We start from the raw sequence: 14,485 nt of genomic DNA, 5'->3' as shown, positions 1-14,485 counted from the left end.
CAAGGCAAGAGCACTCAGCTTCCAGGAAACTCCCTCGAGGAAGAAACCAAAGCTCATAAAAAGGATCATTAATTAACACAAAGATGTTCTCTGTAGCAGAACCGACACCACCAAAAGTGGGAGACGCGCATCTCCAACCGTGGGCCGGGGACAAACTGTGCCGGATCTAACAGACTGAAAGGGCTGCTAAACCCTGTAACTTAGGGCTTGGAGACTGCCAGTACACACCTGCTGGTGTGAGCTCCTGAGTTCCATCCCCATCAAATACAGGGCCTGGGCCCAGGATCCTCATTCATCAGGCAGCAGAGCTAAGCCCAGAATTGCTGACTTGGTCTCTGGGTCTCCAGAGCCCAGCTGGCAAGTACCCCGCAGAAGGATCACTTTTCATAACTTCTATCCAGAGGGCCACCCCTCCAGATAAAAACCAACAGAAAATGGGGTTAGAGTGATAGCACAGTGGTTAAGGCATTTGCCTTGCACACAGCCAACCTGGGTTCGATATCTGACATCCCATATGGGATCCCTGAGCACCGCCAGGAGTGGCCCCCAAACAAAGAAAAAAATAACAACAAGAAACTAACAGCTACACATGGAACTAAGACTGGTTGTGGAGGTAGGCAGAGCTGGGAGGTTCCGAGACTCCTCTGGGATCAGGATCTGCTGTGTATGTCTTAGCAAACTCATTTCTCTTTGGACAGAGTCACCCTGTAGCCCATAAATCCCTGTCACATATCAGTCCGCATTAAGAGGCTGACCAAGGGGTGACATAACAAGGGGTCTTTTTGTGGCTCTGGGCTTCACCACCAGTCCCCTGGGCCCCTGGGGGCACACCGTTACCTCTGAGAGCCAGAAATCGAAGTCTTTGATGCCGGTGTTGAAGTTCTGCTGCTTGTTTGCTTCCTTCAGCTTCTGGCTCTTCTCAGCCGATTTCTGCACCAGGAACTGCCACTGGTCAGCTAGTGCAGCCAGGCGGGCCTGGAAAGGGGGGGAGGGGCAGGACGAGGTGGTGAATGCACTGAACTGCCACCACCTTGTCACCAAGCCCACATTGTCCGAGCAGCTGGCAAGTGGGGCCACCTGGCCCCAGTCACATCCAGATCCCGGGATTCAGAGGCGAGAAAGGAGGCAGTGGACTCACCTTGACAGCGTCCTCACTGCCGGCACAGGCCCCGCGCTCGATGAGGGAGTTTCCCATGTCAATGACGCCTCGGATCCGGTCGGCATTGGCGTGCAGTTCGGCCTCAAATGCCTGGTGCTTCTGGTGTTTGCTCTGAAATACCCCAAGACCACCACTCAAAAACAGCTCCTCGGCAGGAGAGAGAGCAGCATGTGGCTGACCCGGGTCCCCGGCATCCCATATGGTCCCTGAACACTGCCAAGAGTAATCCCTGAGTACAGAGCCACTCATTGCCAGGTATGACAAAAATGAAAAAATTACAAAGAGTAATAAGACCACCTCCCAGGTGATTTTTTTTTCAGGAAAAAAGGGGTTCCAGAAGGAACAATGAGGAGCAAATCTAAAGAGACAAGGACATTCTGCATAGAAAAGAGTCACTAGATCTGTGGGGGGCATCCCAGAGACCAGTCCGGAGTAGGGAGGGCAGGAGGCTGCAAGGCCATCAGCTGGTATTGTCTGTTGCCTTAACTTAGCCTAGTCTTTAGGCTGGGCAGCAGCAGACAGGCACTGGGCACCTCCTTTGAAGGTGGCAGGGCTGGGGGTGGGCCACGGGCAGTGGATACCAGATAGTTACTTTCCTTCTGGAAGGGTGGAAACCAAGAGCTTCCCGGAATCCAGACAGAAATACTTTGAGAGATGAGTGCGAGGATGGAGTGGAGGCAGAGCCCAGTGGGGATGGCAGGATGGGGAGGGGGTGAGTATTATTGGAAGGAGGAAACTAGGAGGGCAGCGCAGCAGCAGCAGGATTGCCAAGGAAACAGGGAGGACTTGGCGCCAACTGTTTCATTTCAGGGGCAGCGACTGTCTGAGGACGAAGCCTCTGGCCGGTGCCTCTGTGGCCAGGCCCCTTCTGATCCAAGGGTCCTGGAGACCCAGAGACACTGACAAAGCACCATCTTGCTCTACTTCTTGCCTGTTCCTGTTCCCTGTGCAAATGCAAATACGTCCCTTCTACCACTTGTCTTCTGTTCATTGAGTTCCTCTGAAGCCTTATTTTTTGTTTTCTTTTGTTTTGGGGTCACACACAGAGGTGCTCAGGGCTTATTCCTGGCTCTGTGATCAGAATGATTCCTGGCAGTCTCAGGAGGAGCCATATGTGGTGCTAGGTCTTGAATCTGGGTATGCTACATACAAGGTAAGAGCTCTATCCATGGTACTATATCTAGCTCTTCAGCCCCTGGAGCCACATTTTGCCTGAAAGTGCTATCAGCTGCTCTTTCGGTAATCAGAGATTTTATTTGCTGTTTTTGAATTTATTGCTATACCTTGTGGTGCTCAGGAGGCAGATTAGAAGGAGCTGAGGACTGAACCTGGAGCTCCCAAATAGAAAGCAAGCATCTCAGAATTCTTGAGCCCAAGTAACACTCAGAATCCCAGTCCCGGTTTCCAAGTGGATCTGGGAACAAGACTGTATCTCTCTGCACACTCTGGCTCCAGGGGCCAGCAGGCTGGCAGAGAAAATGGACCCTTGCCTGCCCAGCTGCTCTGCCACAGCCTCCAGGGATCTTAAACCAAAGCAGACCAAGCCCCTCTGCCCTTCGAGCTTAACAAAAGCCCCCCATGAAAAGAAGCAGTCAATTACCGCCCCTCAAATCAAACATCGCCAGAAACTGCCTATGTGCTAAGGGATGGGGTGGGGGTGAAGGGCCGATTCCGCAGCCTGATTATGACAGAGAAAAAGCCACATCCCACAGGGACACTTGGATGGAGTGTGGTAGGTGATGAGATGATGGACGGAGACACCAGCACACGGCGTATGACCACAAGAGCAAGAATCTATACAAGAATACACAGACCGAAGCTCGTCGGATTAGAACTCTTAAAAGAGAAAAAACTTACCAGCAGCTTGGATAGCTACAAAAACAGATTAAAATAACAAGAGTTCAGTACATGGGCGTGAAGACACAGACCTGTTATCAAACAAACTCATTTTTGCACTAAACTTCCCCTGGGAAGCTCAGCATTGGGGGGCAGTGAATAAAGGGAGGGATACTAGAGCTTCCTAGAGCAGACACTGTTTCCAAAGAGAAGAGGAGGAAAGAGTTTTAAAATGACCCTAATGGCTTTCCCTCTGGTCCCGCTACTTAAAAAGGATGCGCCTCGGGTTGAACAAGGGTCCCCCTGCAACAGGTCTGGGGTCTCCCCCACCACCCCACCTATCGGCCAAAGCTCCCTCACAGGCGGTCACTGACCTGGATATTGGTGGGGTCCTTGTACGACTCGTCGCTGGCCGTCTGTAGCTTCTCGCTGATCCAGGCCTCGATCTCATCCACGTCCCTGCTGAACTGCTGCAGTGTTTGCGATTCTCCCAGCTTTGACCTCTTCTCAATCATCTGGGCCTTCAGACGCCGCCACCTGCAGGAGGAGCGAAACCCGAGCAGACGTGAACATCCTCAGGACAAGCCAGGTCAAGGCTCGCGCCCCGACACGTGAGCGCCACCAGTGGGTGCCCATGCTCACCTGTCCAGGACCTCGTTTCGGCGGCTGGAAATGTCCCCCTTGGCATAGTGGCCCGCGGCAATGAGCTGGTCGGCGAAGGCCTGCAGCGCGGCAATCTTCTCCTCCTGGGAGGGGAAGGGCCGGTGGGAGGTCAGCGGGGCCAGTGGCTCTCCTGAGCCCTGCCAGCTGCCTGGAGGGTGGTTATTTGGGGTGACTGAGCCCTAGCTGAGGCGGGATCGGAATACACCGACACTTTAGAAGCAGAAGTGTAAAAAGCCAGAAGAAAGTTTGATTTCAATCATTACTAGAGTTTAGCTCAGGAAGTGGAAATTCCAGGGCAGATCTGGGTGAGGCCGGGTGAGAATGAGCAGATGCCAAAGACAACATTTGGTTTACTCGAAAAGGATCACGGGGCCAGTCACCCTGGGCTCTGCAGCTTCTTCGGCTGCTCATGGATACATATCCCTGTACTTCCCTCGACAGTCATCTTTCTCTAGTGTCATCCCACTGAACCTTAGGGTCTCCAGGCTACACGTTCAGCTTTCAGAACTCAGCTGTCTATCATTTTGTTTTGCTTTGTTTTGGGGGTCACACTTGACAGTGCTCAGGGTTTGCTCCTGGCTCTGCATTGAGGGATCACTCCTATTGGAATCAGGAGACCACATGGGGTGCCAGGGTTCAAACCTTGCTCGGCTGCAGACAAGACAGTGCCCTCCCTGTGCTGTACTTTCACTGTTATCTTTCCCTAATGGGCACAGGGACCCCTGGGGTTCTATTATCTGTTCTCTACTGCTGAAGTGCTTCTGCTGAAGTGGCGAGCACTTGAGCTGAGGTGGCTGACTCAGTAATTGTTTCTCTGGGCTGTTGAGAGGGAAGGAGAGCAAATCCCCAAGGGGGAGGGCTGGGCCCAGGCCTCACCTGGACATTGATGGCCTTGTCAAAGTCCTCGTGCTTCTTGATGAGTGCCTCCACGCTGTCCAGGGAGTCCCCTTTGTCTTCGGTGTTCAGGAAGGCCTCCCGGGCAGCCATCCAGTTCTCGGCCTGCTCGCAGTCTCGGTGGAAGAGCTAAAGGGGAGAGCCGGGGCAATGAACTGAAGTTGAAGTAACGGCTGCTCCCCAGCCAGACGCCTGGCGGCGGCAGGAGGCACACAGGTACCTGCAGCTCCAGGCACTGGTCCAGCATCATTCTGCGCTGAGCCCAGGCCTTCTCCAGATCGGCACGCTCCTGGTCGAGAATATCGAGTTTCTCCTTGATCTCCGGGCTGGCATAGTGCCCATGGGCCAGCAGCTGCTGCCCAAACTGCTCGAATGCCTGGAAAGTGCCAGCTCTGGCATCGATTTCTGTCCGGTGCTCCTGCCAAGGGGAGGAAGGGGATTAGGTAACCAGCTGAGGAGACCTACTGTCAGCCACTTATAAGGGGAAGGTTTTGGGGGGGGCTCATCTCTGTCCCTTCTCCCCCAGCAGGCAGGGCTCCCCACCTGGTGCCGCTCCAGCAGAGCCTCAGCTCCGGTGACATCCTTGGCCAGCTCATCCGAGGAAACCAGCCCTCGGATTCCATTGATCCAAGACATGAGGTCCCTGGAAGCCAGAGGTGCAGAGGCACGATGAGCACGCTGCTTGGCAAGCAGGCCTCATGCCCAGGAAACAGAGCGCCACAACTCCTGCCTCAGAGTCTGAGTAAATCTTTCGAATGGAACAAGACATTGGGGCCAAAATATCTCAAAGCCTCTTAAGACATTAAAAAAGAAAGAAAGAGGGGCCGGAGAGATAGCGTGGAGGTAAGGCATTTGCCTTGCAAGCAGAAGGTCGGTGATTCGAATCCCGGCACCCCATATGGTCCCCTGAGTCTGCCAGGAGCAATTTCTGAGCATCGAGCCAGGAGTGACCCCTGAGCACTGCTGGATGTGACCCAAAAACCAAAAACCAAAAATAAAAAGGAACTAAAAAAAAAAAAAGAAAGAAAGAATTCCTCAGAAGGAAAAGAGCAAGTTTGTAACTCAAACCTTTTTGGGCTATATAATGACAAGTCATCGACAGAGACCGTTGCTCTGGCTGAGTCTGGCAGCTTCAGCTGAGCATGCCTTTTTTGGGGGGAAGTGGGAGATAATGTTCAGGGCTGACTCCTGCTTTGCCTTCAGGAGTCACTCCTGGTAATGCTTAGGAGATCATAAGGGCTGTGGATTAGTTATGTGCAAAGCTAATGGCTCCCCAGCTTGAACACACTTTTTTGTTTTTGTTTTTTTTTTTTGGTCACACCCAGCAGTGCGCAGGGGTTACTGCTGGCTTTGCGTTTAGAAATCGCTCCTGGCAGGTATGGGGACCATATGGGATGCCAGGGTTCGAACCACTATCTGTCCATCCTGGGTTGGCTGTGTGCAAAGCAAATGCCTGACCACTGTGCTATCTCTCCAGCCCCTTGAACATACTTTGTTTCTTGCCACACCCAGCAGCGCTCAGGGGTTATTCCTGGCTCTGCGCTTAGAAATTACTCCTGGTAGGCTCGGGGGACCATATGGGATGCTAGGGATCGAACCAGATCAGTCTTGAGTTGGCAGCATGCAAGGAAAAGACCCTACTACTGAGCTATTGCTTGGGCCCTGTTTACGATTAACTATGCAAAAGTCCTGTATCTGCCAGCACCAGATTCAGGTTTTTTTTGTTTTGGCCACACCTGGTAATGCTCAGGGCTCACTCATGGATCTGCATTTAGTGATCCTTCTATGCTCTCGGGACCATATGAGTGCTATGGGTTGAACCCAGGTGGCCACGTGCATGACAAGTAAGTACCTTACCTGATGTTCTTATCTGTTTACTTTAATTTTTGGGTGACACATGCTGTGCTCTGAGGACAGAACCTGGGCTACTGAATGCAAAGCTGAGCCCTGATCTTAAAGCCATCTCCAGGGCCTTAGACGTCTGTCCAAATGGAAAGGTAGAGGGGTGTGGCCACACTTCATCTAGGTCCCCCTCCGATGTCTTGAACAGACAAGGCAAGCAAAGGAAAGAAGAGTATAGGGTCTGGTCTGCAGGATGCTTCAAAAGGGATAAAAGGCTTTGGAGGTGTGAAAGGAGGCAGTTCTAAGACATATGGATGAACCCAGAGGCTACTAACCTGCAGCAGACAATTTGCATGTCACATGACCCGGGCCTCTAACTGGTCACGACATACTGTGTTCTCTGCCAATAAACACTGGCAGAAGAAAGGTCTGAACAAAACCCACACAGGCCCTGCTGAGCATGTGAGAAAGCCCTGAGGACAGCAAGCAGATGGACTGCCCTGCGGTGGTGGTGGTGCCACTCTAGCAGAGCAGACACTGGACAATGGCAAATTCTCATTGGACCTTGGACTCAACAACACCTGGCTCTGGCTGAGGCACAAGAGAGATAGTACAGCAGGTAAAGCGCTTGCCTGCACATGGTCGAGCCTGGTTCAATCTCTCCCTAGCAACCTAGAGGGTCCCCTGAGCTCCACCAGGAGTGATCCCTCTGCACAGAGCCAAGAGTAATTCCTGACTGAGCACTGCTGGGAATAGCCCAAAAAACAAAACTAAAAACAAATATGTGGGGGCCGGAGAGATAGCACAGTGGTAGGGTGTTTCCCTTGCACACGGCCAATCCCAGACAGAACATGGCATCCCATATGGTCCCTCGAGCCTAACGGGCGATTTCTGAGCGCAGAGGCAGGAGTAATCCCTGAGCACTGCCAGGTGTGATTCCCACCCCCCCAAAAAAAAACCAAATATGTGAGACGACTGGTCCTGGGTGTGATGACAGAGTGCAGAGCTACACAGGGTGTTTGGAGGCACTAGGAGACTATAATAATAAAGAGAAGGCAAATGACAAAAACACCTGAATGGTGTTTCTGGATGGTCCCAGTCAACTTCTCTACAGCCTGGGGCCAGAAATTTCACTCAGGTGGCAGTTGAGCTTACATCCTATGTGTGAGAGGCTGCTTATCCTTGCCTAACACAGGATGGGGTGTGGCCTGGTATTCTCCATCTCTGCCAGCCACGGCTGCTTCCCCAGAGTAGGGCCAGCGTTAGGCCCCCTTGGTCGCAGGGTTCTCATTGCCCAAGTCACCCCAGGTAGGCAGCGAAGAGGCTAGTATAGGGAAGGGCTCTCAGCCCAGTTCCATCATTCTGGCTGATTTCCTCCCAACAAAAAGCAAAGGGTCCATACCGGAAATCGCTAAGGAAGCGCTGCAGGTCATGGGAGTCTCCCAGCTTGGCCTTGCGCTGGTCGGCCCGCTTCCCCAGGCTGCCCCATGCCTGGTTCAACTCAGTGCACTTCTCCTTCAGGTCCTCTGCAGATTCTGGGTGGGACTGAATCAGTCGCTGGGCTGTCTCCCCCAGGGAGTTGACCTGTGAGAAGGACAAGGTGAGAGGCAGGAAACAGGTGCCTGCACCAAAAGTCTCATTGGGCCCAGGAGGGCATCACCTTGTCGCCCAGCGCTGCCAGGTCTCTCTCGAAGCCCTCATGTTTGCGCTGCAGTGCCTGGACACTGGCCAGGTCGTGGCCGTAGTTGTCTGTGTTCAGGGCCTGGTTCTTCTCTTCGATCCATTCCTTGGTTTCATCAGCGTCACTGAGGGAGAGAGACATGGTAGAAGGGACACTGAATTGTTGCTGCGAAATCACAGTACGCACAGGGCCCCAGGATTGGGCTGCCACTCATCACACATCAGCAGCCAAACTCTATACCCCACCAGGCTGACTGTTCCTGTGAGTGCCCAACAGGCACAGGGGCAGGTGCTCACCGATGGAACCGCTGCACTTCGTGGGCGCTGCCCAGAACCTGGCTTCGCTCCTCGGCCAGCTGCTGCAGGGACCGCCACCGCTCGTTCAATTCCTGCAGGGCAACAGCTGTCAGCTCAGACCCAGCCAGCATACCGAGGCCTGTTCCCAAACTGGCCCATAATGACCAACTTCAGCAGATGCATAGGCTAGGCCATGCCTGAGCTCAAAGAGGACATGGCAGGACACCTCCACCACTGCCTGCAGTAATAGCCCAGGTGGCATGTGGCTGGCTCCCTTCACGCTCCTCAGCTCAGCTCTCTCTTCTTCTAGGAAGGCAGACCCGGGGTTCCTGCAGCCCCTGTCCACAGGAGGCCAGGGAACACAACCTCCCTCAGAAGTGCCAAGGCCCTGCCAGGCAGCGCTGACTTCACCCAGGCCTGGAAACCCACTTCCACCTCCACCTGCATTCACACAGCTCATCATGACTAGAGCAGAACTAGGCGCGGAGAGGACAGAGAAGCAAGCGTGAGCACCCCAGGGTGGCTGCCGTGTGCTTACCTTGATGGAATTAAAGGTGGCGACGGTGTGAACCATCAGACGAGCAGACTGGGGGGTGGGGGGAGGAAAGCAGAAGAGCAAAACGAATCACGTGTCTGCCAATTACAGCCAGAAATCGCAGGCGCGAGTGCTATTAGGTCCCAACTGTCCCAGGATGATATGATCTGAGATTGTGTCCCGAATATGAGCAGAGCCATGGGGGGTGGGGGGGGTGGGAGTGAAACCAGGTATTCAGAGGCAGCTTAGCAATAAACGTGCTCAGCTGGGGCCAGAGGTTAACGAGAAGGCAGTTCACAAACTAAGGACAGTACCCAGTTTCCACATCCTGGGACCATCCAGAGGCTCAACTCCATTAAAGAAATGCCAGCTGTTATGAGGCCACATAAGGAAGATGTGGAATACTAAGCATTTCGTGTGCAACGCTGGCCACTGGGCTGCCATTCTTTTCAACAATGTCCCCATAAACAAAGGGCCACAGCACAACTGGATAGAGAGAACCAAGGAATTAAGTGTTCTCATTATTTGCTGAGAACCAAATTCTCCCAGATTGTAGAGCACCCTGGTTTGGAATGGAGCCACACTGCATGTCAGAAGTGCAGAGCCCAGAGGAATGTCTTGAGGGCACAGCAGAGGGTCCTCTGGCCCTGGCATCTCTGGGTTCTCTGTAACTCTGCGCTTTTCAGAGACAGTGCAAGTGCACCGAAGCTGTCTGGGGGTGCTTTTTTATCAAGGAAGACTTTGGTCATCAGAAAGACTGTCAAATGATTCCATAGGTGAGGTCGCTGCCCCATCACCAATGATCAAACCGTGCTTATGAAAAGAATTAAAACAGAAAAGAGAAGAGTAGCAGAATCTAGGGATGAGCGCAGCCCTCCCCCAGGCTGTTCAGTGTCAGTGGAGCTAGGCCCCAAGGGGGTGGGTGGGCAGCAGCTCAGTATCAAATGGGCCAGATGACACTGTTAGGGCGAGCTCCAATCTTGGGGGCTTTGGGGGAGGCCTCCTTCTGCTCTCGGAAGGTGAATTTTCTATGGAAATCTGCTCTTGATTTCATACTTGCAACCAGTTCAGCTGCTTGGTTCCCATGTACCAGATGGGGAAGAGAGGCTAGAAGTGGACAGCCCCAGTTGGAGATCCCTTTCCTAAAAGTCTCCCCTTACTCCCAGCCCAGCACCCTTGGTGCAAAGGAGTGAATGGAAGATTAGGGAGTTCAGGGTGGATATTTTTACAAATGTGGCAGCTAAGGGACAGTACAATCACTGAAGGGCCCAACCCTGTGCCACTTTAAAATATGACATGTTTGTGACCTATCCTGACCTAACCCAGCTTGTCCTAGAAGCCCACAGCTTCAGGATAAGGACTCATATACAATGACAGTTGAAATCCTTTGGGCACCATCATTATAAAATGGCTGACAGCTTCCTACCTTCCATGGGGATGCAGTCTTGGAATCTGCTTCATCCTAGGCAGAGGGGTTTAGAGAGACACAGTTGAGACAGAACCATGAGGCTGTGCCCCTTCCTCGGAGCTGCAAGAACCCCAAACCTCAACCCAACCTGGTGACAAGGGCTCAGGCTCTAGGGAAAGACCACAGACCTGGTTGAACACTATGCAAGAGAATGAGCTTTGTTTGAAACGCCCACTTTTCTTATCTTGCTCCCGGAGCTCTTGGGAGAGGGGTAAGAAACCAAAATTTGGGCAAATTTTGGGCAAAATATGAATGGGAAAGGAGGAGGTAAAAACTGGTCTTCTAGGGGCCGGAGAGATAGCATGGAGGTAAGGCATTTGCCTTTCATGCAGAAGGTCATCGGTTGGAATCCCAGCGTCCCATATGGTCTCCCCGTGCATGCCAGGAGCAATTTCTGAGCATGGAGCCAGGAGTAACCCCTGAGCACTGCCGGGTGTGACTCAAAAAAAAAAAAAAAAAACTGGTCTTCTAGGAAGTGGCAGATAAAAACAAATCACTTCCTACCCTTTTTTGTTTGTTTGTTTTTTTGGCCACACCCAATATAGCTCAGGGGTTACTCCTTGCTCTGCACTAAGAAATCGCTCGTGTCAGGCTTGGGAACCATATGGGATGCCGAGTACATCCCGGGTTGGACATGTACAAGGCAACCACCCTACCACACTGTGCCATCATCCTGGCTCTACCCATTTCTTTTCCACCCAAAATATACCCCTGATGTTTAGAGAACAGAAATAAATCTGGGGGCAGCTCTAAGTCCTGTAACGCTTCCCAAGACTACTCACTCCAATTTCAGGTGTGGCACGAGGACTTACCCTGGGCATCATGCCGTACACCTCCTAAAGGGAGAGAGAGAAACCAGCTTTAGTGCCAGGAACACACACGCTCAGTCGTGTCAACTAAACGAACACATAAGAGTACGGGCCTGGGGGCCGGAGAGATAGCATGGAGGTAAGGCGTTTGCCTTTCATGCAGGAGGTCATCGGTTCGAATCCCGGCGCCCCATATGGTCCCCTGTGCCTGCCAGGAGCAATTTCTGAGCCTGGAGCCAGGAATAACCCCTGAGCACTGCCAGGTGTGACCCAAAAACCAAAAAAAAAAAAAAAAAAAAAAAGAGTACGGGCCTGACAGGCCAGAGAACATCTTTGCTTGAAAGAGCTGCTGTTTACAGACAAGACCGCCTGATTATCTCAGACAGTTGTGCTCACCAAGAGTGGACGGTGACAGACTTGAGATCATACCCTTCTGTTTCTGACCAGCACATAGCTGTGACAGAAAAAAGTGCTGTGTCACTGAGTGGGATAGAATGGTTCAGGTGGCAGCCTGGCCAAGAGGCTATACTGGGCCATGGATGATGCGAAGACATGGGGGGGGGAGGGGAATGAATGGACATGTGTGCTCCTCGGCCACACTCACCTGCTGTGTCACAGCCTGCACCTCCTCAGCCATCAGCCCCTCTGACTCCAGGTCATCAGCCACCTTGTTGATGTCCTTCAGTCGAGACTCGTTGGCCTTCAGGTCCTTGAACACAATCAGAGCCACAGTGCCTTGAGACTCACACGAACACAACACTTCTTTTTTTTTGTTTTGTTTTTGTTTTTGTTTTTGGGCCACACCCGGCAGTGCTCAGGGGGTTACTCCTGGCTATCTGCTCAGAAATAGCTCCTGACAGGCACGGACCATATGGGACGCCGGGAATTCGAAACCACCACCTTAGGTCCTGGATCGGCTGCTTGCAAGGCAAACACCGCTGTGCTACCTCTCTGGCCCCTAACACAACACTTCTTTTTTTTTTTTTTTTTTTTTTTTTTTGGTTTTTGGGCCACACCCTGTGACGCTCAGGGGTTACTCCTGGCTATGCGCTCAGAAGTTGCTCCTGGCTTCTTGGGGGGACCATATGGGATGCCGGGGGATCGAACCGCGGTCCATCCTAGGCTAGCGCAGGCAAGGCAGGCACCTTACCTCCAGCGCCACCGCCCGGCCCCCAAACATTCTTTTTTTTTTTTTTTTTTTTTTGGTTTTTGGGCCACACCCAGTGATGCTCAGGGGTTACTCCTGGCTATGCGCTCAGAAGTCGCTCCTGGCTTGGGGGACCATATGGGACACCGGGGGATCGAACCGCGGTCCGTCCAAGGCTAGCGCTGGCAAGGCAGGCACCTTACCTCTAGCGCCACCGCCCGGCCCCTAACACAACACTTCTTAAAACAATATGTAGTCCTTTTAAAAAACTGCAGAAAGGGGGCCGGCGAGGTGGCGCTAGAGGTAAGGTGTCTGCCTTACAAGCGCTAGCCAAGGAAAGATGGCGACTGTGGTTCGATCCCCCGGTGTCCTATATGGTCCCCCCAAGCCAGGGGAAATTTCTGAACGCTTAGCCAGGAGTAACCCCTGAGCATCAAACAAATGGGTGTGGCCAGAAAAAACAAAAACAAAAACAAAAAACCAAAAACTGCAGGAAGGTGTAATTGTTTAAAAATAGACACAGGACTTTGGATTGGAGAGTAGAGGGTAAGTTGAGAGATAGTACAGCTGAAAGGAGGTTTGCCTCACTTGAATCAAGAGCCAGGCATATGTTTGATCCCTGGTACCACATATAGTCTCCTGAGCACCAAAAGTGATGCCTGAGCTCAAAAGCAAGATTAAATCCAGATGAGGCTGGCTCAAAAACAAGCAAAACAATAAACATAATTAGAGAATAAGGGAAATATCACAGGGAATAAGGTTCTTGACTTGCATGTATTCAACACTATTTTTTTTGTTGTTGTTCTTGGGCCACACACTGACACTCGGGAGTTACTCCTGGTTATGCGCTCAGAAATCACTCCTTGCTTTGGGAAACCATATGGGACACCGGGGATCAAACCCAGATTTGTACTTTGCCAGCTGGCACCAAAGATGAACCCCACATCACCAGCAGTGAGCTCTAAGCACAGCCAGGTGCGGCTCAAAACCATTCCCCCCAATATCAGCTGGGGAAATGGCTTGATCTTTGGTCCTACCTGGTCCCAAGCACTGCTGAGAGTGACCCTAGCCCAGTGCCAGGAGAAGACCCTAAGCAGTGCCCAGTATGGCCCAAAAAAAATCAAGTAAGCCAGAAATGGTGGGAAACAACTTAAACCATTTTTTCCCTATAACCTGAAGTCAAAACTCAAGGTAGGAGGAAAAAGGCAATCAATCACGAGCAGGAGGTGCTGAGATGGCTTTCCAGGGTCTCACCTTCTGGAAGTCATCGAACTTCTTCTGCAGCACCTCCACCTGCTCAAGGTCGGCGCCAACCTCCTCGCTCGTCAGCGCTGCCTCCTTCTCGTTGATCCACTGCTGCAGCTCGTTGGCTTCACGGAACAACATGAACTTCTTACAGCTCTTCTCCAACATGCCTTTGCGCTTCTCACCCAGTTCCAGCAGAGAGTGGTATCTGCGATGGTGGGACAGGGGAACAAGAAGGGACAGGAAGACAGTTAGCTCCCTGAGGCATTCAGAGTCTCGGGGCCATGAGCTGGTTGGTGATGGTGACACCCTGGGGACGAAGTGTTGACTGAGATGAAGATGAAGCTCCTGAGAACCCACACCGCAGCCTCTGGGCCAAGCACCGCCGTCCTGCTTACTAGCGGGCCCCGCTCACAGTACAGTACAGTACAGACAGCGTCAGCCCCATGGAGACTGGCAACCAAGCGCTTAGCACACGGTACATGCGACTACAGCTAAGACAGGACACGAGCTCCCTGGGCCTAATGTAGACGAAGGGTTTGCCGCTGCCCTAAGGCCCCAGAGCAGTCCCAGAGAGGGGGAAGATGGGCGAGCTATGAACAGTCAGGGCACCCTGAGAACAGAAGTGCCTCTACTCAGCAAGTCTGGGCAACCCCGAAGGAAAAGCCAGGAGGCATGGAGGATCTGCACCATTTCATCAGCTGAAAGGAAGGTTTACAACAGCAACATAACCTCAGGGCCTAAAATGCAAAAGGCTGTGCAAGGATGTTCTTTGAAAACACAAAAATGACCAACTGGTTATAATGGGGTCAAACATTAAAATAAAATGGTAAGCTTCCTGAAATGCAGTGAAAAATCAGCAAGTTATCAAAAATTCAAAATACTTGAAAGAGGGGAGTGTGGTTTCCTT

General features: G+C 52.2%; 1 protein-coding gene across 4 annotated transcripts in view; it reads right to left on the bottom strand.

The window, feature by feature from the left end:
• The window catches only part of SPTAN1 (spectrin alpha, non-erythrocytic 1), a 66,990-nt gene that overhangs the window by 13,280 nt on the left and 39,225 nt on the right, over positions 1 to 14,485 (bottom strand). For all 4 annotated transcript variants that reach the window (XM_049773973.1, XM_049773970.1, XM_049773972.1 and 1 more), the window contains 16 exons: positions 13,585 to 13,783; positions 11,788 to 11,892; positions 11,187 to 11,210; positions 10,333 to 10,368; positions 8,910 to 8,957; positions 8,372 to 8,463; positions 8,055 to 8,199; positions 7,797 to 7,978; positions 5,096 to 5,195; positions 4,773 to 4,970; positions 4,535 to 4,681; positions 3,638 to 3,741; positions 3,370 to 3,532; positions 3,017 to 3,031; positions 1,139 to 1,270; positions 838 to 975 (listed from right to left, as the gene is read on the bottom strand). In XM_049773973.1, the coding sequence (XP_049629930.1) occupies positions 838 to 975; positions 1,139 to 1,270; positions 3,017 to 3,031; positions 3,370 to 3,532; positions 3,638 to 3,741; positions 4,535 to 4,681; positions 4,773 to 4,970; positions 5,096 to 5,195; positions 7,797 to 7,978; positions 8,055 to 8,199; positions 8,372 to 8,463; positions 8,910 to 8,957; positions 10,333 to 10,368; positions 11,187 to 11,210; positions 11,788 to 11,892; positions 13,585 to 13,783 (1,828 nt within the window). The remainder of the gene's footprint in view (positions 1 to 837; positions 976 to 1,138; positions 1,271 to 3,016; positions 3,032 to 3,369; positions 3,533 to 3,637; positions 3,742 to 4,534; positions 4,682 to 4,772; positions 4,971 to 5,095; positions 5,196 to 7,796; positions 7,979 to 8,054; positions 8,200 to 8,371; positions 8,464 to 8,909; positions 8,958 to 10,332; positions 10,369 to 11,186; positions 11,211 to 11,787; positions 11,893 to 13,584; positions 13,784 to 14,485) is intronic.

This window comes from Suncus etruscus, chromosome 5 (assembly GCF_024139225.1).
Source record: "Suncus etruscus isolate mSunEtr1 chromosome 5, mSunEtr1.pri.cur, whole genome shotgun sequence".
In the NCBI taxonomy this organism is placed as follows: Eukaryota; Metazoa; Chordata; class Mammalia; order Eulipotyphla; family Soricidae; genus Suncus; species Suncus etruscus.
The sequence above is the reverse complement of the archived record's forward strand: the minus strand, read 5'-3'. Positions and strand labels throughout refer to the sequence as shown.